The sequence below is a fragment of the Parambassis ranga genome, chromosome 18 (genome assembly GCF_900634625.1).
Source record: "Parambassis ranga chromosome 18, fParRan2.1, whole genome shotgun sequence".
NCBI lineage: Eukaryota > Metazoa > Chordata > Actinopteri > Ambassidae > Parambassis > Parambassis ranga.
The window spans coordinates 12,433,230-12,457,456 of record NC_041038.1 but is presented as its reverse complement, the minus strand read 5'-3'; the positions used below and the strand labels follow the sequence as shown (position 1 = coordinate 12,457,456).

Sequence of the window (24,227 nt, the reverse complement as noted above, 5' to 3'; positions counted from 1 at the left end):
ATCTGTGGAAGTTCAACAAAAAACTGAACGTATGAGGGAAACAACATAAATACATGAGTTATAGAATAGAAATACTACAATAAAAAGACTTGTGACAATGAATAAATTCATGATGGTGAATGGAAATAAACCTTCAGAACTCTTGAAGGTGCTGCAGACTTCAGACGTGTCCTCCTGTGGGAGGAGCAGGGAGGACAGTAGAGACGCGTTCAGAGGAAGCAGTTCAAGTTTATTCTGTAGTGCAAAACAATAGAAAAGTTCAAGCTGAATGTTGATCAGTGTGTGAATTAATGCCGCAGAGAAAAACACACGTTCATTCATATGTACATAAACATCCAGTCCTCCACCTCCTCCACCCTGAGCAGGTCAACCTGCTTTCAGCTGCTCGTCATGAGGCTGCGGCGTCTGCCCGTGTGTTTGGCACTCGGTGATCTGTGGGTGTGACTCATATGAGTGTTTCCTAGAAACACTGCTACACATCTATCATGTCCACAGAGTCAGTTCTGCACACTTCCTGTTGAAACGCCACGTGATTCATGGTGGAAGTACACGAACATGTTGCAGTGTTAGCGACGGGATGTGGAGCCCGAGGTTCAGACTCTGCTGACATCATGGATCTAAAGGAACTACACGACTCCCTTCTCACCCAAAAAATGCTTCAGAAAGACATCTGACTCTACTAAAAGACTACAAACCGGAAGCCATGTTGGTCCATTTTAACATTCAAACATTTGTCCAATCAGATGCAGGAAGAGTTTGCACCGTCGTCGTCTTTGTTGGTCTGTCGAACATGTGTCGTCACTGTTCGACGGAATGTCCACCGAGAATGGGAAGCAGCGTTCTATACTGCCCCCCGCTGGACACCACCAGCCTGTTTGAGGAACTTCAGCTACAGCAGAAGCCTCCCCCCCCTCACCCTGTCAACATTCAGTGGATCCTCAGGCTCAGATTACAGGAGCAGCATTCAAAAACAAGGAATGAAAGTCAACCATCGTCTCAGCAGCACTCTGACAACAAATCGAATCCACATCCAGACACCGTCTGACCTACTCTGACTTCACTCTGAAAGCTCCCTGAAATGGCTGAAACTGGCCAAACAGTCAAAACCTCTTCTTCCCTTTTCTTTGTGAAATTGTTCCTCATCTTCCAAATGTTTCATTTTTTACATTTGAACAGCCTGATCCTACAACATTCTCCTCAGAGTCGCCTCCTTCAATGTTAAAATGTCTAACTCATGTTACAGAACATCTTCACAGCTCGATCTAATAAATTAAGTAAGGATTCCGTCACTTTAAAGGGTCAGTGTGCAGGACTCAGTGCCACCTAGTGGTGAGTCTGTGTACACCTCCTTTCAAAGCCACTAAGGGTTGCCTCTGATGTTGTAGGTTCAGTTGTAAGTTTAGACTCTGGTCCTTTAAACCCCCAAAAACAAAGATGGGGGGGGTTTAAAGGACACGGAGGGGCAGCCGGGCAGCTTTTACTTTGAAAGGACGCCCCTTTTGTCTTCTGTCCTCCTGTGGAGACCCTGCTGCTTCCTGTCTGTCAGTGGGAAGAGTCAGAGCCAGCCCCGCCCAGCTGGTGCCAGTCCACCCAGTGCTGACCTGGGACCAGCCTCTTCAGAGGGATGAAGGTCTCTCCCAGCAGGGTGTTCTCCCAGAAGGCCCCATCACCCAGAACCCGCAGGTGGATCACCCTCTGGTCCAGGTCCCCCCGAGGAATCCGCTCGTACACCAGCTGCAGGATGTAGAACAGGGGAGACTTCTGTAAACACAGCAGTGTGTGTGTGTGTGTGTGAGACCACAGCTGGATGCCTCATACCATCTCGTTGTAGGTGGGATTGCAGGTGCGCCGTGCTGCCTTGGTCTTTCTTTTGCTGGTCTTCTGGGGGTCTGGGAGCAGGTAAAGCTTCACATAAGGGTCGGGGTCAGTCCCATCCTGCAAGGGCTGCTGCAGAGACCACACACACACACACACACAGTGAATCATAACCCTGAACACACACACACAGATGGTGCAGTATGAGCACACTGACTGACCAGTCCTCGGATGTGCATGACCATGATGAAGAGTTTGTCGTTCTTGTAAGAGATGGACAGTTTGACTTCACCGAGCTCTTTGCCTGAAGCTGGAGACCACGAGATCTCTGCAACACACACACACACACGTAAACACAAAGCAGCAGCTGACAGTGTGAACATATTTCTCTGATTCACACATTGACCTCAGGAACACACACCGAGTGTGTGTGTGTGTGTTCCTGAGTGTTACAGTAATTGAAGTTGAATTGGGGACGTGTGTGTTCACGTGGAACATGTGGAGCCTGTCCTGTCTGACCAAAGTCTGAGTTAGTTTACAGGAGGAATCATTAACCAGCTGAGACTCAGCTGCACTCAACATGAGACAAGTTCACATGTAATGGATGAGGCGTTCAGCGAGTGTGTGTGTGTGTGTGTGTGTGTGTGTGTGTGTACCTGCTGGCTTGCTTGTAGTTGTTCCTGGTCTTTCATCTCTGGGCAGCGGGTGGAAGAAGGTGTACACAAGGTCACACTGAAAACACACACAGACACACACACACACACACACAGACACACAGACACACACAGAGACAGACACACACACACAGGAACTTTAAAAAAGTTTCACTTTGATATCAGAATCTGTGTAAAACCAACATATTAGTTGATGAGTTCATGTTCAAGACAAACTGATCAGTGCCACCACAGACACTCAGAGCAGTGTGTCTGTCTGTCTGCCAGCTTTCTAAAACTGGCCCAACCTGATACACAGTCCACACCCACAGTGTGTGTGTGTGTGTGTGTGGACTGATATGCTTCCTCGTACTGAACGTTCTGACTAAGAGTGCAGCTGACGGATGCAGCTGAACAGTTTTTAACTCACATTATAACCACTGGCATGCACTGAAACTACGAAACTACGAAATGAAAATTCTTGACCAAAACCAAAACACTGAAAAAACCGTATTAAGCCTATTATTAGTACCATTGCATTTCTGGCTATGACTGTGTACTCACTCACTAAAATCAAGGCATTGCAAATGCACAAGCTTTCAGTGAAACGCGTGCTGACGGACTACGAGTGTACTTTTCAATGTTTTCACTCCGCGGCCCGTCTCCACCTCTTGGCTTAGAAGACGCTTTAGTGCTGCGTTTAAAGGAATAACGTCAGCTGCAGATGCATCAGAGGAGCTGATCTCTGCAGTTAGCCGCTCACATGGAGCAAGAGAAGACACCGCAGACATGCTGGAGCGTCCAGACCAGCCCGTGCTGGTCGCGTCATCACAACATCCTGTTTCAGCCAAAAATTTTTGGTGGCCGAAAATTCGGTGCATCCCTAGTGAACAGGTTTCGGGTTCTCGTCCCACAGACTGGCCTGTCACAAGTTTTGTCTCAGAATCATCATGGATATTTAAAAAAAAAAGCAGCTGAACTAACTCCACCTGTAACATGCAGCAGTGACATCACAGGCGCATGAAGGGCACCTCCTGCAGGTCTGACTGTGAAAAACAAAGTGAGTGGACAGCTGTCGACATGTCACGCCGCAGACACGTGACCGCCGCTTCAGCCACTCATAGAGGAGGAGGAGCCTCAGACTGACCTGAGCGACCTCTGGGGCGGCGTGGATCAAATGCCAGACATATCCGTTCAGCTCATCTTTCCTCCTGTCAGCCATCGCCTCGCCACGGGAACGACCAATTACAAAGCGGCTGGGGAAACTGGGGGCGGGGCAGAGAGAAGGTTGGATTAAATTAATAGGGTTAGGGTTTTCCTCTGACATGGAGAAGTGTGTGTACCTGGGAAGTTTAGACGAGGGGAAGATGAGCCTCAGTTTGCTGTGAAGTTCATGAAACTCCTCAAAGGTCCTCTGAATCAACATCACTTCCTGCTGGCCATCACGCTCCACTTTCACCACAAAGGCCTGAGACACACACACACACACACACACACACACACACACACAATGTATGTCTGTCTATCAGAACAAGTCCTGCTTCAGCAGCTGACGGGACTCACGTATCCCTTGCTGGTAGTGCGGACGTGTCTGCAGATGTACAGGTTCCTAATGAGGCCGTCACTCTTCACAGTGTGAAGTCGGGGGGCGAAGGACAGCGTGGGACGATCCTCGGTTGACGCAAACTTCATCTGAGCCAGGTTGTGGATGAAGAAGTTCAGTTTGGTGGCGACACTGCCCAGACTGGACTCGATCAGCCTGCACAAGAGGTGACGAGGTTGGACGACCAGTCCGCTGTGTGTGCTAAGGGTTAAGTGTGTGTAACTGTGCGCACCTGGTGAAGTACATGGTGGCGTCCGCCTCAGACTCGTGAGGTCTTAAGGCGTCATAGACATACTTAAGGTCCTCTAGATCAGACAGCTCGGGGATCCCACAGGACAACATCTGCAAACACACACAGGTAAGAGTCAATCTGTGTGTGTGCGTGCGTGTGTGTGTGTGTGTGTGTGTGTGTGTGTGTGTGTACACACCAGGCCCAGCAGGTTGAGGAATAGGTGTGTGTGCTTCCTGATCAGGTTGTATGCCTCACAGCACAGATCCACAAAGTCGTGGAAGCGGCTAGATGGTTTGTCTCCTCCGTTGATGACGTAAGCCATGTCAGAGGTGAAGACGAAGGGGGCGCGGTCTCTGAAACACCAGCATGTTTCAATCAGCTGTTGATCCTTTGACCTGCATGTGGTTCTCTGACTAGTAAAAAAAAAAAAAAAGACGTTCCAACCTTTTGATGTTTCCGAACATCTGCGCGTGTCCCAGGATCTTCCCAAAGTCAATGTGGAACATGTGACCACTGCTCTTCAGCATGATGTTGTCGTTGTGGCGGTCGCAGATTCCCAGGATGTAGGTCGCCACACAACAGCCGGCACACGAGTAGATGAAGTTCTCCACTGCCTGACACAGGAGACAGACATGAGACAGCACTGAAACTCCTCTGTTCCATGTAAGACAGGCTCGTACCTGTGTGTGTGTGTGTTACCTTGTCATACTGCTCGTCAGTGGGGTTGTGTTTTTGCAGCCAGTCAGCCAGCGGTCGATCTTTGAAGGATCCTGTGACTCCATGTTCCACCTGGATCTTCCTCAGAGTGTCAGCGTGAGGGATCATCTCCACCATACCTGCACAGGCCACACACACAGGCCTGTCATTCATACGTGACCGTAGGCAGCACACCCCCCCCCCCCCCTGTCCTGCAGTCACACGTTTGTCCTCACCTCGTCCTCTCCCAGTGGAGAAGCATTTGAAAAGGACCATCCTCATGTCTAGACCCTCCTGTATCCAGATCTTGTTCATAATGCGGATCATCTGCAGAGTCAGCATGTCCTGCCTCAGGTCATCTCCAGACTGGACAGAGACAATAGCTGGGGTCACAGGTCAGCTCCCTGAGGTCACAGTGTGTGTGTGAGGTGAGCAGAGGTGTTACCTTAAAGATGACCTGGACGTTGTCTCCCAGAGAGTCCAGGTTCTGGAAGGACAGCTTGAGAGGGACGGCATTGGAGTTGAAGAATGAACACGACTAACAGACGGAGAACAAGAGGAGGAGCTTCAGCTTCAGAGGCGCTAAGCAGCATCATTCACTTGGATAAACATGGAGGACAGGTGAAGGTACAGACTGAGCAGCTGTGTCCTGCTGGGACATGGCTGTCTGTACCTGGATGTTGATTCCTGTGACGAGAAGCGCTGGGTTCAAAGGAAGTCTACAGCTTCTGTTCACCGAGAAGAACTGCTTCATCTCCTCCAGACCATCTCTGAGGACACACTGAACACACACACTCAGGTCATCTGTGTCGCTGCCCTCTGCTGGACACCGGCACGTGTCTGCATGTTCACAACGATCAACCAGCTTCAGCTAGTGTCAGTCTACTCACCTGTCTGCCGGACGGTGCAGCGTCCCGCACTTTGTGAGCCACCTTGGCGAGGATGGAGACGAGCCAGCACTGACGATCGAACTCGTCCCGGAGCGCTCGGCCCACGCAGCAGAGCAGAGCAGCCAGTAGGTGCTGATAGCGAGCACTGAACTGACTGTCCTGCAGATTGTCCTTCAGCAGCCTGACAGGACGACGAAACCATCAATCAGTGTGATTATGTAGAGGGCTAATGTGCGACATACATCAGAAAAAAATATTTAACAAATCCATACATCAAATCAAAGACTGTCTGACAAACGTCCAATCACAGGGCTTCAAGTTCTCACACACGAGCCAATAAGGCAGCGACTTTACAACCTGCAGTTCACTTTTTCATCACTCCTCTGAGTAGATATGTCTCACAGCAACAGCAGCTGAGGATTATGGGTAAAATCTATCTGCCAGAAGGAGCCAGACTTACAGGATATTACTGTCAGTTTAAAACTACAAACATGGCCACCCCAACATGGCTTCTCTCTGTCTCACAGTCACTGTGTTCTTTGCCTTAGATCAGATCAATAACTGTTATTGTTGCTCTGCTGAACATCAAACATCTTCAGTTGATCAATGGGTCACACTGACCAGAACAGGTAGTGAGCGATTCGAACGTCCCCGATGGCTCTCCGCAGGAGGAAGCGGACCAGAGAGCTGTCCAGGTAACATTCGTACTTCAGCGCCTGGGACAGAGAGAGACAGACAGGGGACATGTTACAGTCCAGTCATCTACAGGAGGTCAAAGGGACACTTTTCAATCTGCAGCACATCCGGGTCACTGATTTAACTATGATCCGATCCTCCATCTGTCCATCTGTTACCTGGACCAGCTGAGGCAGGAAGTCTAGCAGCTCTGGGTCTGAGATGGAGTCCATCCACTGGACCGCTGTCCTCCTCACCTCCTGGTCTGGGAACCTGAAGCACACAGGATGATGTCACAGTCAGGTGATCAGACATTTCGTTGTGTACAGTATGAGGTAAGTCTAGGACATACGAGGCGTGCAGCAGTCCCAGGGCGTCCAAGTGACCCAGGCAAGCCCACTGTCTAAGCAGGGCATAGATGTCAGGCAGGCAGGCCCACTGCCAACAGGGGGCGCTGGCCAGAACCAGAGGAAGTGCTGCGCTCTCTGCCTGACAGAAGGCCTTCTTCTCCCACAGCAGACGCCTGTCCTCCGCCGTCAACCTGCACAGACACAACAGGTCCATCACACATCTGTCAGGTCTGACACAGTGTCTTTGTGTGTGTGTGTGTGTGTGTGTGCTGACCAGAAGGCGGCCTTCTTGTGCAGGACATCCTGCAGCTGGATCTGACTGATAGTGTCCAGTCTGGAGAAGTCATACTGAGGACAGAAGTCTGCAGGAGGAGGAGTACTGAACCGGACCTCAAAAGACGACGTGGGAAAGTCCACCTGAGACACAGAGGACAGGAAATGTCAAAAATAAGAACATTAAGTCTTCCAACACTTCTGACAAACGGAGTCCGTCAGCTCAGTGCTGCAAAAAGCTCTGGTTCTGCTTTTTATCATGATGTGTGTTTCATATGTGCGGTAAATGTGTCAGTGACCTCACAGCATCGTGCAGTTTTTGTGGTAAAGTAACGCTGTTACCTGCAGGATGACACTGTCCGGCTGGCTGAAGTTGGATGAACTCGTGCGGGCATTTCCGCTCCTCCCCGGAGTCGAAGGCCACAGACCCAGCAACTTCCTGCCACATGTCAGGACGCTGCAGACACACACAGGATGGTCAGTCACGCACTTTCATCAGCACACACACGAATATTGCACTGTATGGAACATATGAAGCTTCTTCCTACACTCATTATATTTGCTGCACTTGTGTTTTCACTGATTTGCACATGTGCAGCAGGAAGCTGCTGCTTTGTTTGTTCAGCAGAGACTAAAGCTTTATGATCACATGACATGCACCAAGCTCTGACAGTGTAAGTGTTCATCATGTGACTCACTGCCTAAAGTTGAAGAGGGGCATGGTGACCCAGCCCAGAGCCTCCATGCTGCGGCGCTGCTTCCCCTTCTCCTCGTTTCCTCCAGGGGGCGGCAGAGAGGTGGCGTACAGCGTCACGGTCAGCTGAGACTCTCTGGGTAGCTGGTTGATCTGCACTGGGAAACACACCCTGCAGGAGGCAGAGGAGGAAGGTGGGGAGGAAACGGCAGGAGGAGGAAGCGGGGCAGGATTAAATGCAGTGACGTGTGTTTAATGTGTGTGTGTGTTCAGTAATGCCATTGTTGTGAAGCTCTCAGGTGCAGGTGCAGTACCTCTGGTCCCAGAACACCAGGTGGAATAGGTATTTGCTGACCGACTGTTTGCTGGTGTGCTGCGGTGCACAGAGCTCCGCCCCCCCATGAGTCAGAGAGCAGGACAGGAAGAATCCCTCATAACTGCAGCCAAAAGAAGAGCAGAGCAGTGAGGTTAGATCCACATCTGTCACAGTACAACGACACACACACACACACGAACACAGGTTCACTCTGAGGCCTGACGTCCACACAGCGTGCAAAGCTCTTTTATCAATCACTCAATCAATCAATCAGCAAAGAATGCATGTGGCTAAAGAGCTCTGAACTCTTTTGTGCTGTTGTCACCATGGTAACCCACAAAAAGACGTCTGTCAGACATTTAAACGGTTCGTTTAAACGCCTCAGACCTGTGTCTGACCACTGTTTTTATCCTCTCAGTGGAGGCAGGAAGGAGGAGGAGGAGCTGCCTCTTCTTCCTCAATCCTGCAGGTGGCACTGCGCTCACAGCAAACATCAGAATAACACAGATGGTGTGTGATGACAGCCAGCCCCGCCTCCTCTCTGAGGTCAGGGGTCAGGGCTGGTTCCCAGGCGATCGGCCCCTTTGTTAGAACAAAGGCAGTGTGTTCTAAATGTGTGAGGGGGAGGGGCGGCAGGATGCTCTGAGAACAGCTGAATCATCGGTCTGTTTGTGCAGATCAGCCACTGAATTTTTGTCACGTGTCGCACGGGAGTCAGTCATGGCTTCCTGTAGAGTGTGGACGCTTTTTGCTTTTTACAGAATCTTGTTAGTGCAAAACACTATTTGTGGATTCACTCATGATGCATTCAAGGAACAGAAATGATGAATTAGTTTTACATTCTCTCAGCTGTAACTTGTGGGTTTGTCGTACCTGGCAGCCCAGGTGATGGGGATGCGGTGGGCAGCATACACGTTGAAGGACAGCACGTTGGTGACGAGGCCGGCCTCCTGGACAGGCGCCGTGCAGCAGTGGTTCTGTGGCATTGTGTGGAAGTTAGCATTGAATGTGCTGCAGTAGAGCTCCACCAGATCCAAGATGGTTGCTGTCAACTTCTCTACCACTTTTTCTAAGAGGCAGAAAACAAGACCACACAGGACTGTCAGCACCCATCACACCTGCACAGTCCCTCCTGCTTCCTGGTGATGGGTTACATGTGTTTAGCTTAGTGTGTGTGTACATGTCCTCAGTCTCAGGAGGCTCTGGAACATACCTCGGTTCTCTCTGATGCAAAGCACCGATGTATCCTGGGAGGACAGACATGAGGAGACATTAGGACGATCAGATCAGAGGGAACAAGCTACAGGGACTAACTGAACACACATCGACTCTGTTTGTTGTATTTATTGTTCTTTCCCCACAGGGATTAATAAAGTAAATCTTCATCTTAATCTTAATCTTAATCTAATCTTAAGTGTCTCTCACCTTCAGGACTTTGGGCTGCAGGCGACAGGGACATGCTGGAAGCTGGCTGAGAGCTGCCGTCACATCTGGCGTCTCCACAGAAGCCAAAGAGCTGCACAGTGCCTTTACCGACTGGACGAGACGCTCCACATGCAGCTGCATCTCCGCCTTCAGAAAGCACAGCAGCAAAAGGTTTGACGGAGACCGTTTGTCTCCTTCAGGTGTGACGGCTTCACAGTTTAATATTGATTGTGTGTGTGTGTGTGTGTGTGTGTGTGTGTGTGTTACCTCTGACAGCAGGAAGGTTTCAGCTTCATTGTGAAACGTATCGAGCAGCAGAGTCAGAGCCTCTCTGGTCACACACAGAGAAGAAGAACAGAGTCATTTTTAATAAAGTGTCATCGGTTAATATGCAGGAAGGCCCAGGCTCCGCCCCTCACCTGGTGACAGTCTGTTTGATTGGACGCTCCTGCAGCAGGATGCTGTGGTTCATTGTGGACACTGTTTCATCGTCTTCTTTCTGTCATTCAAAAAGTGTCACTGTGATGATTCTGTATGAACTCTTACATTTAACCCTCTGAACCCCAAAAACCAGCAGACATGCTCCTTCAATGAGCCCACGCTGACTGAACCTGTGAGTCTGGATGTAACCAAGCGTTAGAGATGAAGGTAGTGTGTGTCTGTGTGTGTGTCGCACCGTGCGGGCGAGCTCTGTGTTGATGGCAGATCTCTTTGTAAGAAACAGTTGGACATCCCAGTCAAACTTCATACACTGTTGGACAAACTCCAGACCAGCCAGAGTCTGAGAGCTGAGAGACAGACAGACACGGTCTCATTCAGGTCAAGTGCAGAAAAGTCTGAGGGTCTGATCCTCAGGGTCAAACTAAGCATCTCTATGGTTCTTACTTGTTGAGGAACTCATCATGTCCGCAGACCTTCAGCAAGTAGTCATCCACATCCATGTGGTCCAGATCGTCCTGAGCGTAACACAGAGTCTGATAGATGAGCAGATCCACCGTGGATGAACCTCACAGACACAGACACCATCATGTCAGCAGGACTATTGATGCATAACAGTACTGTATGGTGCTTTTCAGAACTTTTCAGAAACTAGGGATGTCCCGATTTCCGATCACGTGATCGGAAATCGGGCCCGATTACGTGATTTCAGACTTAATCGGAATCGGACACACACACGGGTTTTGCTGCAATGAGTGCATTTATAGAGAGTCCTGAAAGTATCGGATCGGGACTCGGTATGGGCAGATACTCAAAATCAAATGACTCAGACTCGGACTCGAGGGCAAAAAAACCTGATCGGGACATCCCTATTAGAAACTGCAGTTCACCATGCAGCCTCTAGGGCCTGGCTCCAATATGATTCTGTATTCTCTCTATTCAGTTCCCTTATCAATAGAGACGATAATCAATGTATCTACTTTGAGTGACAGCTGCTGTATTATGCTGCAAGCTTCCTGTTTCTGTGACTGCCCGTCCAGCTAAGCTCCACCCTCACACCCCCCCCTTTGTCCACATATGTAGTTTTGGGGTTGTGTGGCGCTGCCAACATGGCGGCGGTCAGAGGGTCAGTGGTTTTATTTTGAAAGCCGATGTATGTGTTTTATTTTGAAGGCTGAGGTCGTCGGTGCCGTTGTACTCATGGATTTCTGAGTGAATTTACCTTCAGGAGACTTAAAAAATGCCTCGATGTCAGTGAAGGCAGCATCTTACCATCGCAGGTGAAGGTCAGAGGTTCTCTGAAGTGCTCGCTGATGACGGTGACCTTCACACTGACTCCCAGACCCTGATGCAGTTCCTCATGGCCAACAGATGGCGACCAGACAAAGCCCGCATTCTTGGAGTGGTCGCTGTGCGGGTACGCTGAGCGCAGCCTGAAAACACACAGAAAGTGTCCTCACGGGTGGTTTCAGCTCGGTCCTCACACAGCACCGTAATGAGGAGGTACTCACACATCCAGCATGTGACAGAAACCTGCCACCTCTTCATCTCGCTCCTCTGACACCTGGAACAGTTCATATCCAAATCCGTTCATCCTGGAACGCTGCGACACCTGCCAATCACACACAGAGCCAGCCAATCACAGCAGAGAGCAGACAGAAGATGAATAAGACCATAAGACCCAGACTCAGACCAATCCACCCATCACTCCGTCAGCCGGAGCCACCCAGCTCTTACCGGGTCTGCAGACACTCGCCGCTGATTCTTGTTGCTCTTTGGAACAGGCATGTACGTCCTGGGTGGCACCTGAGGGGGGAGGGTCTTACTCCGAGCCACGGGCCTCCCAGACTGGTCCCCATTGGTCCTCCGACCTCGAGGCCCCTGCCGGGTCTCATTGAGTCGGGACAGTGAGTCGTTGATGTTGTCGTAGTTCAGCTCTCCTGAGGTCACTTTGGGCTGATCCACCTCAGGTGTGAACAGGTTCACGTCTCGGAAGACAATGGACCCTCGAGGGGGCAGGAAGGGGTTCTCTGACCCAGGTAATGGGGGGATTGGGTTTCTTGGTGGGATGGCAGGGGGAATGTCATTAGGAAGAGTCGGCAAAGCTTTAGGAAGAATCCCTGACCCAGTTCCAGGTCCCAAGCTGGAAGTGGAGCCGTCTCTGAATTTGGTCCCCGGACTGTCCAGGATATACAGGGACTCTTTGATGTAGCCTCCATAAGGAGGCGCCACCCTGCCTGGGATGGAGTGTGGAGACTGGGACCCTCCAGGCTGGTTCAGAGAGGAGTCAGATCCAGAGAGGCCTCTCAGCAGGCTTCCTCCTACCGGGGCAGGAATGGGCTGGCTGGCAGTAGGCCGGGGGTGCTCAGAGGAAAGACCCGGGACCGTGGATCGGGTGTTGCTGGGAGCCAGAGATCCGGTCTGGCTGGTTCCAGCTCCACCCTTGTCCTGTTTGAGTCTGGAGAGGGCGTCATACTCCATCTGCAGGGCCTCGGCCAGGACCAGCTCCTTCTGACTTAGACCCAGAGCTTCCAGACACCCCCAGCCTGCCTCGCTGCTCTCCTTCTGTGTCTGAGCTGCAGACATGGTGCCTCCGAGCAGAGAAGGGAGAGCTCAGCCGAAGTGCTGCTTAAACCGGCAGCAAGGACACATGAAGGTGAGCTGAGGACAGAGAGGACAGGTCAGGTCATAATCAGTCATCAGTGAGGTCAATGTACAGCAAATGTCAGTAAAGTGCTTAGACTCAGCACCCGAGGTCCCCGAACCCTGTAATGAAACACACCTCCACCTTCAACCCACTCTCCACACACTGAACGGACCAGAATCAGGACTCAGACGTCCATGGAGGGTTCAGGAGGGGAGCCTGATGTTACCGTCCGTCTGCTCTGTTTTCAGCTTCTCTCACAGAGTGGACGGCTTCCAGATCAGAGGGTGGTGTTCACTCAGGTCTCCACCCTCCCCCCTGTCACATGACTGAGCAGCACCTGAGTCCACATGCTGCATCTACGCTCACTGTCACGTCCAATCAACAACTCATCAGAGCCAGAGGACAGCGCTCAGCCAGAGGACAGCGGTCAGTCTGACACACACACACACACACACACACACACACACACACACACACACACACACACACACACACCCTTCCAGTCAGCAGAGGACAGAACAAAGAGCTGGTGTCTGTGTCACCCTGTCAGACCCTCTACTTTGTGACAGGGTGGCACAGACCAGCAGCAGGGGTCCAGGTGGACTGGACCCCTGGTCCTCTGATTTCTACTGGTCACTAGTTCTAACTGGACTTTATTGGATTCTAACGGACCGGCCGCTCGTTAGAAACAGGCAGCTGCTGATCCTTCCTGACACACACACACACACACACACACACACACACACATTGTCTACAGACATGACGTCATCCTGCTGTTTTCAGATAGACAGAGACTTCATTGATCCCACAGGGGTCCCCGGATCATGAAGCTATTTTTGCTGACCGTAAACAACAACAACAACAACAAAGCGGTCAAACACACGCGGGCAGACGCACACACGAATCCAGAAGAGTCCCACCTCTGGAGCCCTGGACCCGGAAGCACGGCCTGATCACAGGGGCCCCGCTGATCCTCCGTCCTGATCATCAGTACAGTCTTGTCCCGACATGTTACACGATGTTTTGACCACAAAGACACAAACAGGAAGTTTAAGACAAACAGGACAGGTGTCCGTGACGCCACAAACTCCCCGTTTGTTCGCTGCGTGTGACGTACTGTGGTTTGGTTCAACGCTTGAAAGCGAGCCGAACTGCGCAGACTCAGAGGAGGGCAGGGGGACAGGTGTGCGGCTCATGTAAACATGTCTGACAGCTGCTGCTGCTGCGGCGCCGCGCACACACTGTCCCGGGGCCGGGTCCTCACGGCTTTACACCGCGGCCGCTGCGTCACACCGAACCGAGCTTCGAACACGGGAGTCTGGACTTCGAATGTCCGCTCCGCTTCCGGAGCTCCCGGGGTTTTTCCACACACTTGCTGCGTGGAGGGCGGTGGCGAGCGGCCGCGCTGTGGGAGACACGGTAACTCACATTCATGTGGACTACATGCGCGCCGAAAGCTCCTGCAGAGCCCAAAACATCCGGACAGGGTTCGGCCAAGGCCGAAGCGGGACCAGAGCTGGAAGAGGGGCAGCACTGGGAAAAGTGTCAGGTGTTCCGGCGGAGTTTGGTGGCGCAGCTCCGCCGAGAACACACGGCTGGAAGCGGCAGCGCAGGTCCGGAACAAGTGGAGCAGGTCCCGCCGCGGGGACACAAACGCGGTCCGCACCGTCAGCCAGGTGTGGAGGTCTTACCTGAGTCTCGGTCTCCGTTCACCGGGAGCGGCCGGCGGGTGCCATTTTAGAGCCGTTTACGTTCCTCCTTAAAACTGCACGGGCCCCCTCGGCTGTGGGTGGACCCGGTGGACCCGGTGGACCCGCTCCAGCCGCCGCTGCAGCCGCTTCCTCTCACGTTCGAGCGGCACGCCGGCGCCTGTCTGCTCGCTGAACAATGAGCCCGCGGTGCCAGGCGGCCCGGTGCTCTCTCAGCCCGGGCTGTGGCGATCAGCTCGGCTAAACGTCAGGCTCCGGTACGCAGCCACGGACATGCGCAGTCCTCTTCCGGCCACTCTTTCAAAATAAAACAAAACTAACTGGCCTCAATTCAACGTGAAGCGCTTTGAATGCGCGATATGAGGCCAATACTTTATTATTAGGAATGTTTCAATAATATTTTCAATTTAAAATTAAATGCGAATCAAAATACCCAAATGAAAAAGCTAATGTCAGCATACCGTGATCAGTCATCGTAAAAAACGATATAATAAAATAATAATAATAGAATCATAATAATAATAATAATAATAATAATAATAATAATAATAATAATAATAATAATAAATATTATTATGGTTCTATTATTATTATTATTATGATAAAATTTAATAATAATAATAATAATAATAATAAAGAAACAGTCCCCATTAGTCATCTGTTTAGTCCTCACAGTTTTAATGTTGCATCGAAATAACTTCCGGTAACACTGAGGCTGAATGCAGAGCTCTGACAGAGAGGAGCGCAGCGACACCTGCTGGACACATCCACGCTCCGAGGCCACACACTGAAGCAGACACAGCTGTCTACAGGCTCACTGTCAGGCAATTTAACCCCTTCCACCCCACAGCGTCAATCTGTGCTTTATCACCTGACCGCATCTGTGACATCACAGCCAGCAGTGTGGTCAGACACAGTGTGACTGAACCATCCTGGGATGATGATCAATAGGGCCCGATAGCAACAGAACTCTAATCAGCTTCAGTGATCAGTGAACATATTGATCAGAACATTAACATAATCTTCATGTATTCTAAAGTAAACACCGTCTGAATAAGGCTACGACATGTTCACAGCCAAGGCCTCGAGCATCCTCGCCGTCTCCATCTTAAAGGTCCCATCAAACATCTTCATCACAGCGTCTTCAGCAGCTTCACCTTCAGTCTGAACCTCACCCAGCATGACAGCGCCCCCTGCTGTGTGGACACGGCAGCCACAGTAAGCTGATGTCCTCAGTGGTGCTGTGTCTCTCAAAACACACACACACACACACACACACATATACAAATTGTTGTAGTTATTATTGTTATTATTATTTTCACTCCAACTGTCCCCATCTGGTCTGAGACATCGAGCATCTTCTCTTTGTCTTCAGCATGTCCTCAGCATGTCCTCAGTATGTTAATGTCCTCGCAGTGTAACCCTGTGGACAGTTTAGGCTTCTGTTTCCTGTTGGACAGAAGCTCTCACAGTACACTGTCAGGATTTCCCTAGCATGTTAGTGTCCTCTGGGTGTCTGGTGGACCGTGTGAATGTCTGTCCCCTGTAGGACATCATCATCTCCATCTCTACACCTCTTTCTCCTCTTTACTGTGAGTGGACGTCCGCCTCAGATTCTCCTTGACTTTGACGAACTCAGGAGCCTTCAGGTTTTCCTCCTGTTGCTGCTCCTGTTGTCTCTCCAGCTGAGAAGACAAAAAACAGAGACACGTTCAGGACGACAGGAGGACAAGGAACATGTTCAGGACGCCATGTCCTACCTCGTCCAGCTTCTTGTGTCTCTTTAGCAGTTCGGCCTCCAGAGGAGAAATCTTCCTGTGAGCCTCTTCTTCCTGTTTCCTCTGTCTGATCAGCTGGTCTCTCTTCCTGGACTCCAAAACTCTTTGCAGCTCTGGCTTTGTCTCCACGCTCACGCCCCCTCTGCACACACACACAGTCTGCATGAAGGAGAAGCAGGTGGCGCTCTCACATGTTTCTGTGCTTATGAGACTCAGCTGGCCCGGTTGCACTCTCTCAGTGTCTGGGATGAGTTTGTACCTCTTGCAGCTGCTCAGCAGCTCGCGGTGAAGCTCCTGGTGACTTCTTGAAGCTTTGACCGGGTTTACCAGTTTCTTGGGTTTGATGAGGTCAGCGTCTTCGTCTCCATCGGGGTAATCGGGCTGAGGAACATAGCTGGACACCGGGGAGGGCCTCCGGTGGACGCCCTCAGATCGGTGCTGCTGCAGGTCTGCATACGCTGAAGCTAAAAACAGAGAGACAGCATGGGGACACAGAGACAGACGTCAGGACATGTTTATTCCATCAGTGAGCACAGCACGGCCTGCAGTCTGGACCTGGACTCGACAGGACGTCCTGCACATTAAGGACACCTGTCAGTAACAAATGTCCCCACTTTGTTAAAGTACCTTCACTTTCTGGAACTCACAGCGTCACTTTCAGCGCAGCCTGCGGGGGGCGCCAGCCTCCCATCATGATGGACCAATACAATAACAGACTGGACGGATGGACCTACTCTGATACATCTGATCAATTATTATTGATTATTATCAACATGAATCAACACCATATAAAGCATCATAACGCTCTCTGAAGGTGGTCGTCCATCCAAGGATTCTCTTCACAGAAACTTTCCCTGAAGGTCCAGAGACGTGTGGCTCTGACTGACCTCTGACCTCAGGACACTCATTTTAGGGTTCCGTGTGAATTGACAGTTTCCTGCGTCCATTGTCCCAGTGTGTCTGCGAGGAGACGGAACAGATTAACAGGCATCTGATCCGAGTCCTCAGATATTCTGGGAGACAGAGATCAGATGTCAAACAGTTCACTTCACACAATGACCTCTTTCTCATGTGCAACCAGAGACACACGCCCACACCGCTGCGTCATATTTCAGAAAAATGAAAGCAGCTCTCATCTGACCAAAAGTATGTGGACGGCAGAACCAGGAAACATCAAACTGATGATCACTGTCTCCATGACATGTTCAGGTGGGAGGAGTCAGTCAAGTGACATGACATCACTTCTGGGTTGATGTTGCGCCATCTAGAGTACAAATCAGAGGGAACACAGCAGCTACACCTCTGTTCAGGGACGTTGATAGCTGCCAAGCGCCAAAAGCTGACCAGAGTCAGCATCAGCATCGCCTGGTCTGTGACGGGTGGACGGAACATCCATCACGACCCAAACACCACAACACGAATAACATCAGACTAAAGCTCCACACACTGAAGCACAACATGAAACTCTTCGTTTCTCCGTCATCTGGCTTCACACAGTCAGAACCTGCTCTCAGGAAAACAAACGCCTGTCCTGAGCCTCCGACTCTGGAACCAGACCGATGCTCCCACATGTTGGCTCAGACCTGCAGGCCTGACGCCGCCGGTCTTCCACATATCCTGAGTTTTGTATTGATTTGAAGCAAATGAAACCCTCCCTGCAGTTTATCGACGTCTGTGTGAGAGCCTGTTATCTGGTTACCGCTCTGCAGTCTGAAAACGGCGAGCAGGAAGTCTGACTGCAGCTCAGGGGGTCATGTGATCCTGCTCTCCTGCGATGTCTTTTTCATTCATTCCTCCAGCTGCTGCTGCTCAGAGCTGAATGTCCACACTCTGGAATCTGATCAATAACCTGCCAGAAAAGAGCAATAACCATCAATACGATCATCTACAGGACAGGCCCAGCATGATCTTCAGCTTCAGGGTAAACAAACACTTTGGACCCTGATCACATCATCAGCCCGTCATGTGATGACTGCTCAAACAGGGCAGGCTGACCTCTGCTCGTACATCATCTCTGTTCCAAAGGACCGAACTATTGATCTGCTGCAACAAATCCTAACATCTGTAGAAAGTCTAAAACTGGACCAAAGCAGCTCCAGTATCTGGTCTTATATTGGTCAGTTAAACTCTAATCCAGTGTCTTTGCCAGCAGTGGCTTCATCTTCATCGTCCTACGCTGTGCTCCTCAGCCTCATTCTAACGCTCAGTGGACGGCCCGACGTCTGAATTATTCATGTAAACAGTGTAAAAGCAGCACAGAAAGTAAAACTGAGCCAAAGGACAAGTAATAGTTTGGTATTCAAAGTTTAAACTCTCACTTTAACAATGAAATAAAACTAAGCTTTTATTTCACTGAGTCCTCGAAGACGTTTCTAAAACTCAATAAGCAGAAATAAAGCTAATAAATGTATCATCCTGAGCATCGCTCTGTCGCCACCAACACATTCAGTCTGCCTGACAGGAAACCAGCGATCTAACTGTAAACAGTGATTATTCATGAACATTAAAGGAACAGTCTCACTGGAGTTATTTCTGTCATTAAAGAGTCTTTAAGTAAAGCTCCAGGACCAACGAGCAGAATCAATGCAGTGTGAAGGAACTTCCAGGAGGACCCCGGCTCAGCCGTCCTCCTCTGGGGGGTCTTACCAGACTTCACCAGCCCCTGTGAGGGGCTGCCGGTGGTCCTCTGCTCCATGTCCTCTGATGATCCTGGCTCAGCCTGGGGGGACCTTCATGTTCCCTGCTCGAGCTGCAGTGCTCCTCCCGGCTCAGTCATGTCGAGTGTAAAACAGTGGTCACATGACCCTCAGTGTTTCTTTGCCTCCCCCTGACATTCACACTGCTGCTCCTCCCCCTCCTCCTCCCCCTCCTCCCCCCTCCTCCCCCCCTCCTCCTCCTCATCTTTTTGAAACAGCATCTCTCGCAGCCTTTTCCCACGCTGCTCTCAGCTTCTCTTCTCTTCAGTATTCAGCAGGTTTGAAAAGGAAAAACTCCAAACAACCCTCAGTGTGAAGGCAGGAACCTGTCATGACCTAAAGGTGGCGCTGAAGATTTCACTGCTGTACAGATGCACCTGTCACAGATCCTGACTGATGTGTGACCTCAGACAACAGACGAGGGGCTGTGGAGTTCCATATTCCAGCTCCCAGAATGCCCTGGGCTGACATCAGCTGCCCTAAGGCCATGTGGGGGCGCTCTGGAGGTCAGTGGGATTATTTGACCCCTGCTGTTTGATTTTTGATTTTTGACATCACACTATCAAACAGCAGGAGGCTTGTTTCACCACACACACACACACACTGACGCTCACAGGTCAGAGCGCCATTGTTGCCTGTGCTGTACGGTAACCTGAGAGGGACACTCCTACCTTTGCCATTTGGGTGCTTTCCATTCTTCACACACTGCTGCTTGGGTGGAGGTTCATGGTCAATGCTGTATGACTTCTGGAAAAAAAAGCAGAAGAAGAAAGACACACTGAGGACAGCAGCGCTCGCAGAAACAGGAACGTTTCATCAGAGCGACGGTCCACCCTCAGGGCCCATCAGGAAAACATGGCCGCCCGCGGGCCGGCAGTTTATCACAGCTGTAAACATCACTCCTAAAAACACACTGTGATTCTCAACTGTGTGGCAAACCCACTCACATCCTGCACATGCACCCACAGTCCAGATCCGATCAGCCCTGTAAACAACCAGAGGAGGAGGTGGGGGTCTGGGAGACAGAGGGGGCCTTGTCAACATGTTGCAGCCTGATGAAGTCGCTCCTAGCAACCAACACAAAGTCTATTCAGTGGTGTGTGTGAGAGAGAGAGAGAGAGAGGGAGAAATAAAGACTGAGGAAGAGGAGGAGGAAGAGAAGAATAAGGACCTGGAAGAAAAATGCGGCAGCAGCGCGACTAATTCTGTCATCGCAGAAACAACAAGACCACCAACAGTGCATGATGGGAAACACCTGGCCCTCCTCAGAGCTCCCAGGTGTCGCCTGCAGCTCCAGACTTACAGTGAGGCCGGTCTGTCCTCTGCTGGACGCACAGCAGCATTACAGCTCAGAGCTCAGAGCAACAGGAAGCGAGCTGTCAGTGGTTACAGCCACATGGCCTTCAAAATAAAAGCAGACGACATGATAATTACCTGAACAGCACATGTGATGGACTCGTCCTCCTGCTGGGCTGCCTGTGTATCAGTAATCTGACCACATTCTCTTTTTTCTGTCTTTGTTAGATGAATTTGGATCAATCTCATCGCTGTTCTTTTTGGTTCATCGCCATGGAAACGGCCTTTCACCTGTGAAGCTCTGTTTTAAGACTCTGGTGTATTTTTAGCTGAGTGTGTTAATCTGCTGCTCGGGTTTGAGCTGGATTTACCCCACAAATGATAAACACACACACACACACACACACACACACACACACACACACAGTGTTACAGTGACCAGCTAGCTTCTTCTCTGCTTGTTAATGAGCGATGTTACGTAACACAGCCGTGAATACTCCACTGCTGTTTTCTCCCTCAGATTTGATTCTCTCTCTCTCACACACACACACACACACACACACACACACACACACACACACACACACACATACACACACACACACACACGTTCATGAACTTGGCATTCACTGAAAACAGGATCTGAGCTCTGACTGGTTTACAATCGACAAAGACTGACTGTGAGAGGATGACTGGAGCGTTCTGATTGGTCGGAGCTCATCCTAATGAAAACTACAAAAGTGATTCACCATGAAGCAGCTGACCTCATGTGTTCATCTATCTGTGTGTGTCTGTGTGTGTCTGTGTGTGTGTGTGTGTGGATCATTAGTGGTTTTGACTTGTCTCCACCTGCTGCTGGAACACTCTACTAAAAATAGACCAGTGACCCGCTCTGATTCCTTCATCCAGCACTCTGTCAGCTGTTGGTTTCCGTGGTAACAAACACACCCTAACACACCCTCTGACAGGTGTGTCACACCTCATAAGTCAAATATTTGTTTGGTATTTAAGGATCAGATTCCTCTGAATTTTACAGAGATCTGACTCTGATCTGACTCTCACACAGTTACTGTGTGTGTGTGTCTGTGTGTGTGTGTGTGTGTGTCTGTGTGTGTGTGTCTCTGTGTGTGTCTGTGTGTGTGTGTGTGTCAGTGTGTGTGTGTCTCTGTGTGTCTCTGTGTGTGTCTGTGTGTGTGTGTGTGTCTCAGTGTGTGTGTCTGTGTGTGTGTGTGTGTGTGTGTGTCAGTGTGTGTGTCTCTGTGTGTCTGTGTGTGTGTGTGTGTGTGTCTCTGTGTGTCTCTGTGTGTGTGTGTCTGTGTGTCTGTCTCTCTGTGTGTGTGTGTCTGTCTCTTTGTGTGTGTGTGTGTCTCTGTGTGTGTCTCTGTGTGTCTGTGTGTGTGTGTGTGTCTCTGTTTGTGTGTGTGTCTCTGTGTGTGTGTCTGTGTGTCTGTCTCTCTGTGTGTGTGTGTCTGTCTCTTTGTGTGTGTGTGTCTGTGTGTCTCTGTCTGTGTGTGTCTCTGTCTGTGTGTGTCTGTGTGTCTGTGTGTCTCTGTGTGTGTGTCTCCATCAGCTGTGACACCAGCAGCCCCTGCAGCCTTCTGACAGCATGTCAGTGGACTAAGCTCCCTCCAGACGCTCTGTGTCTCCTGCATGATGATGTTGGACATGAACTTTCTCTGTTAACTCTTTCTGCTCCGACCTCTGTGTGTCCACATTAGAGGCCATGTGACAGAGAGAAAACAGTGCAAAATAAAAACAAAATATGTAAAACATGTCTTACATGTCAGAGAAACACACCGTTAAAATTGATCACGTCTTCGTCTCAGTCATCTTTCAAATTTGTCAAAGAGCCTTTTAAAAACCCAGGACATACCCTGCTTCAGGTTCAGGTACTGTGTGTCACTAAAACCTGCTGCTTCATTGCATGTTGCTTCATTGACAGCTGCTGTCCATCATCAGTACACAGGTCTTCTCTGATAGGACGGCTTTGACACAGCAGCAGCATCCACAGAGTCACGCCTGTCCTCTCAGCACACGTTCAGCCTCATAAACACAGCAGACAGACAATCAGCACATCCATCACACACAGCGTCTCCACAGAGAGACAGCACGGTGTCACAGACACTGTGTCTCTGCAGTGAGACAGACAGCAGCACGCCTGAGACTCTGCAGTGAGACAGACAGTCCTGTGTCTCTGCAGTGAGACAGACAGCAGCACGCCGTCACAGACACTGTCTCTGCAGTGAGACAGACACTGTGTCTCTGTCTCTGCAGTGAGACAGACACTGTGTCTCTGCAGTGAGACAGACACTGTGTCTCTGCAGTGAGACAGACAGTCCGGCGTCTCTGTTCAGGACTGAATCCATTTATTCCAACATGTTTACACATGGTCTGTCTGATGCTGCTGAAACACACACATTCAACACTCCCATTGGACACGAGGATGATGATGTCACACCTTAAGTGACATCATCATCCTCAGTTATTCTCTGTGTAAAGTTCAGTTTCAGACAGACTGAATGATTTTTACTGCGATCATCTGACTGAGACTCTGTTCTTCATCATTTGGCCTTTACTGTGTTTTTTGGCACCAGACTCCACCACAGACCCCACCACAGACCCCACCAGACCCAACCACAGACCCCACCAGACCCCACCACAGACTCCACCACAGACTCCACCACAGACGGACGGACAAAACGCACACTTCAAGTGTCAGAGGCAGCATAAAGAGTGAATAACACCATCATCCTGCTCTTTGATCAGCTGCAAGTCCAATAAATAAATAAACGCTGATCAGCAGCTGATCGACCAGCTGCCTGTGATCAATCGGGCCGACTCACCTTCTTTCCATAAACAGCTCCCATTCTGCACTCTCTGCTGTTTGTTTGTGGCAGCAGGTCAACACTCCAGCAGCCTCAGTCCTCCTCCTCCTCTTCCTCTTCCTGGCAGCCTGACAGCTGACGGGCTCTGGGTTCTGTTAGCCCGCCAAACTATGAGGCAGCCCGGACCGCTCCATACCAACAAACTGACAAGAACCCGAGCAGAGAGCAGGCGGTCAGGGGAGGAGGAGGAGGACGAAGAGGGAGGGGAGGCGTCCTGCCACCTGTTACTGACTCCCTGCTTTCAGCTGTGAGGAGTTAAGGACCTCTGACTGGATTAGAGTAATTGCTGCAGACAGACAGGAAGTCTGAACCTCAGGGTTAATCTGACGTATTGATCGAACGGTGCTGTGACAAAGGTTTACTGAACTTTACTGAATGGGGACAGAAGCCTTGAAGCGCTTTGATCAGTGATCAGTGTTATAAACATGGTCCACAGTCATCAGACAGAAACACACACACGGCGCCCCCCTGTGGCTGCACGCTGAACTGCAGCCCTGCTGCTGTTTCCAGCTGTTTCCTGCCCCACAGTTCTCTGCTACAGGTGCTGCCATTTTGGAAAAAGATGCCAGAGTTAGAGGTGGAGACATGAAGCTGCACCGTCACTGGCCGAACACCCACCCACCCACCCACCCACCTCCACCTGGAGCCAGCAGATACAAACTTTTAAATCATGTCTGTGTGGATTTTAGCCTGCAGCTAAATATAATCTGACCTGCAGCCTTGAGAGTGGACAGAAAGCTGCTGTTGTCCACTCGAGATGTTGCTACACTGGGAAGCAGTGTCCACACTTGTGTCCGCACTCAATCCGGCTTCATCCAGCGTGTTTGCTGTCCTCCAAACCACTAGGTGGCGCCTCGTATTATACAGAGTCCATTCACGCCATGGCTAGATCCACCTCTCGTGGGTGGATCTAGCCGGATTGAAATCAAACTGGATACAGCCGGATTCGAGGTGTTCACACAGAAAAAAAACATCTGGATTGAATCCCGCTTTAGCCAGATTTTTTTCCCCAGTGTGAACGGACTCTATGGCTCCCTTCCTCTGTGCAGACTCTGCTAACACACCCAGTCCCCAGCCTGCACTGCCCCCCAACATGGACCTCCCCCAGCTGTGAGTCTCGGAGCAGCAGAGTCTGTTCGGATGATCCACGGCTACA

The 24,227-nt window shown here is 50.5% G+C and overlaps 2 protein-coding genes across 6 annotated transcripts; both read right to left on the bottom strand.

Moving 5' to 3' along the window:
• Window positions 1-208: 208 nt before the first annotated feature.
• Window positions 209-14,691, bottom strand: pik3c2b (phosphatidylinositol-4-phosphate 3-kinase, catalytic subunit type 2 beta). 3 transcript variants are annotated; one of them, XM_028429036.1, is made up of 33 exons: window positions 14,399-14,691; window positions 11,798-12,721; window positions 11,572-11,672; window positions 11,333-11,493; window positions 10,508-10,628; window positions 10,299-10,410; window positions 10,042-10,121; window positions 9,890-9,953; window positions 9,623-9,769; window positions 9,411-9,444; window positions 9,071-9,266; window positions 8,196-8,318; window positions 7,886-8,053; window positions 7,530-7,644; window positions 7,189-7,331; window positions 6,917-7,105; window positions 6,744-6,837; window positions 6,511-6,605; window positions 5,890-6,070; window positions 5,673-5,780; window positions 5,445-5,537; window positions 5,236-5,365; window positions 5,003-5,139; window positions 4,748-4,917; window positions 4,500-4,656; window positions 4,304-4,413; window positions 4,032-4,227; window positions 3,812-3,936; window positions 3,616-3,733; window positions 2,472-2,547; window positions 2,037-2,143; window positions 1,819-1,947; window positions 209-1,734 (listed from the first exon to the last, which is right to left on the bottom strand). In XM_028429036.1, exons 2-33 carry the CDS (start codon window positions 12,644-12,646, stop codon window positions 1,543-1,545), a joined length of 4,821 nt encoding a protein of 1,606 aa, XP_028284837.1. In that variant the 5' UTR covers window positions 12,647-12,721; window positions 14,399-14,691; the 3' UTR covers window positions 209-1,542. The 3 variants fall into 3 exon arrangements, with proteins under 3 accessions (XP_028284837.1, XP_028284836.1, XP_028284839.1); XM_028429035.1 differs by lacking the exon at window positions 14,399-14,691 and adding an exon at window positions 13,628-13,864; XM_028429038.1 differs by lacking the exon at window positions 14,399-14,691 and adding an exon at window positions 12,843-12,933.
• Window positions 14,692-15,073: 382 nt separating this feature from the next.
• Window positions 15,074-23,225, bottom strand: LOC114450720 (protein FAM107B). Of its 3 annotated transcripts, none has more exons than XM_028429045.1 (5): window positions 23,030-23,225; window positions 19,562-19,637; window positions 16,454-16,658; window positions 16,177-16,336; window positions 15,074-16,101 (listed from the first exon to the last, which is right to left on the bottom strand). In XM_028429045.1, exons 1-5 carry the CDS (start codon window positions 23,051-23,053, stop codon window positions 15,985-15,987), a joined length of 582 nt encoding a protein of 193 aa, XP_028284846.1. In that variant the 5' UTR covers window positions 23,054-23,225; the 3' UTR covers window positions 15,074-15,984. The 3 variants fall into 3 exon arrangements, with proteins under 3 accessions (XP_028284846.1, XP_028284845.1, XP_028284848.1); XM_028429044.1 differs by lacking the exon at window positions 23,030-23,225 and adding an exon at window positions 20,325-20,771; XM_028429047.1 differs by lacking the exons at window positions 19,562-19,637; window positions 23,030-23,225 and adding an exon at window positions 18,841-18,995.
• Between the last annotated feature and the right edge of the window lie 1,002 nt (window positions 23,226-24,227).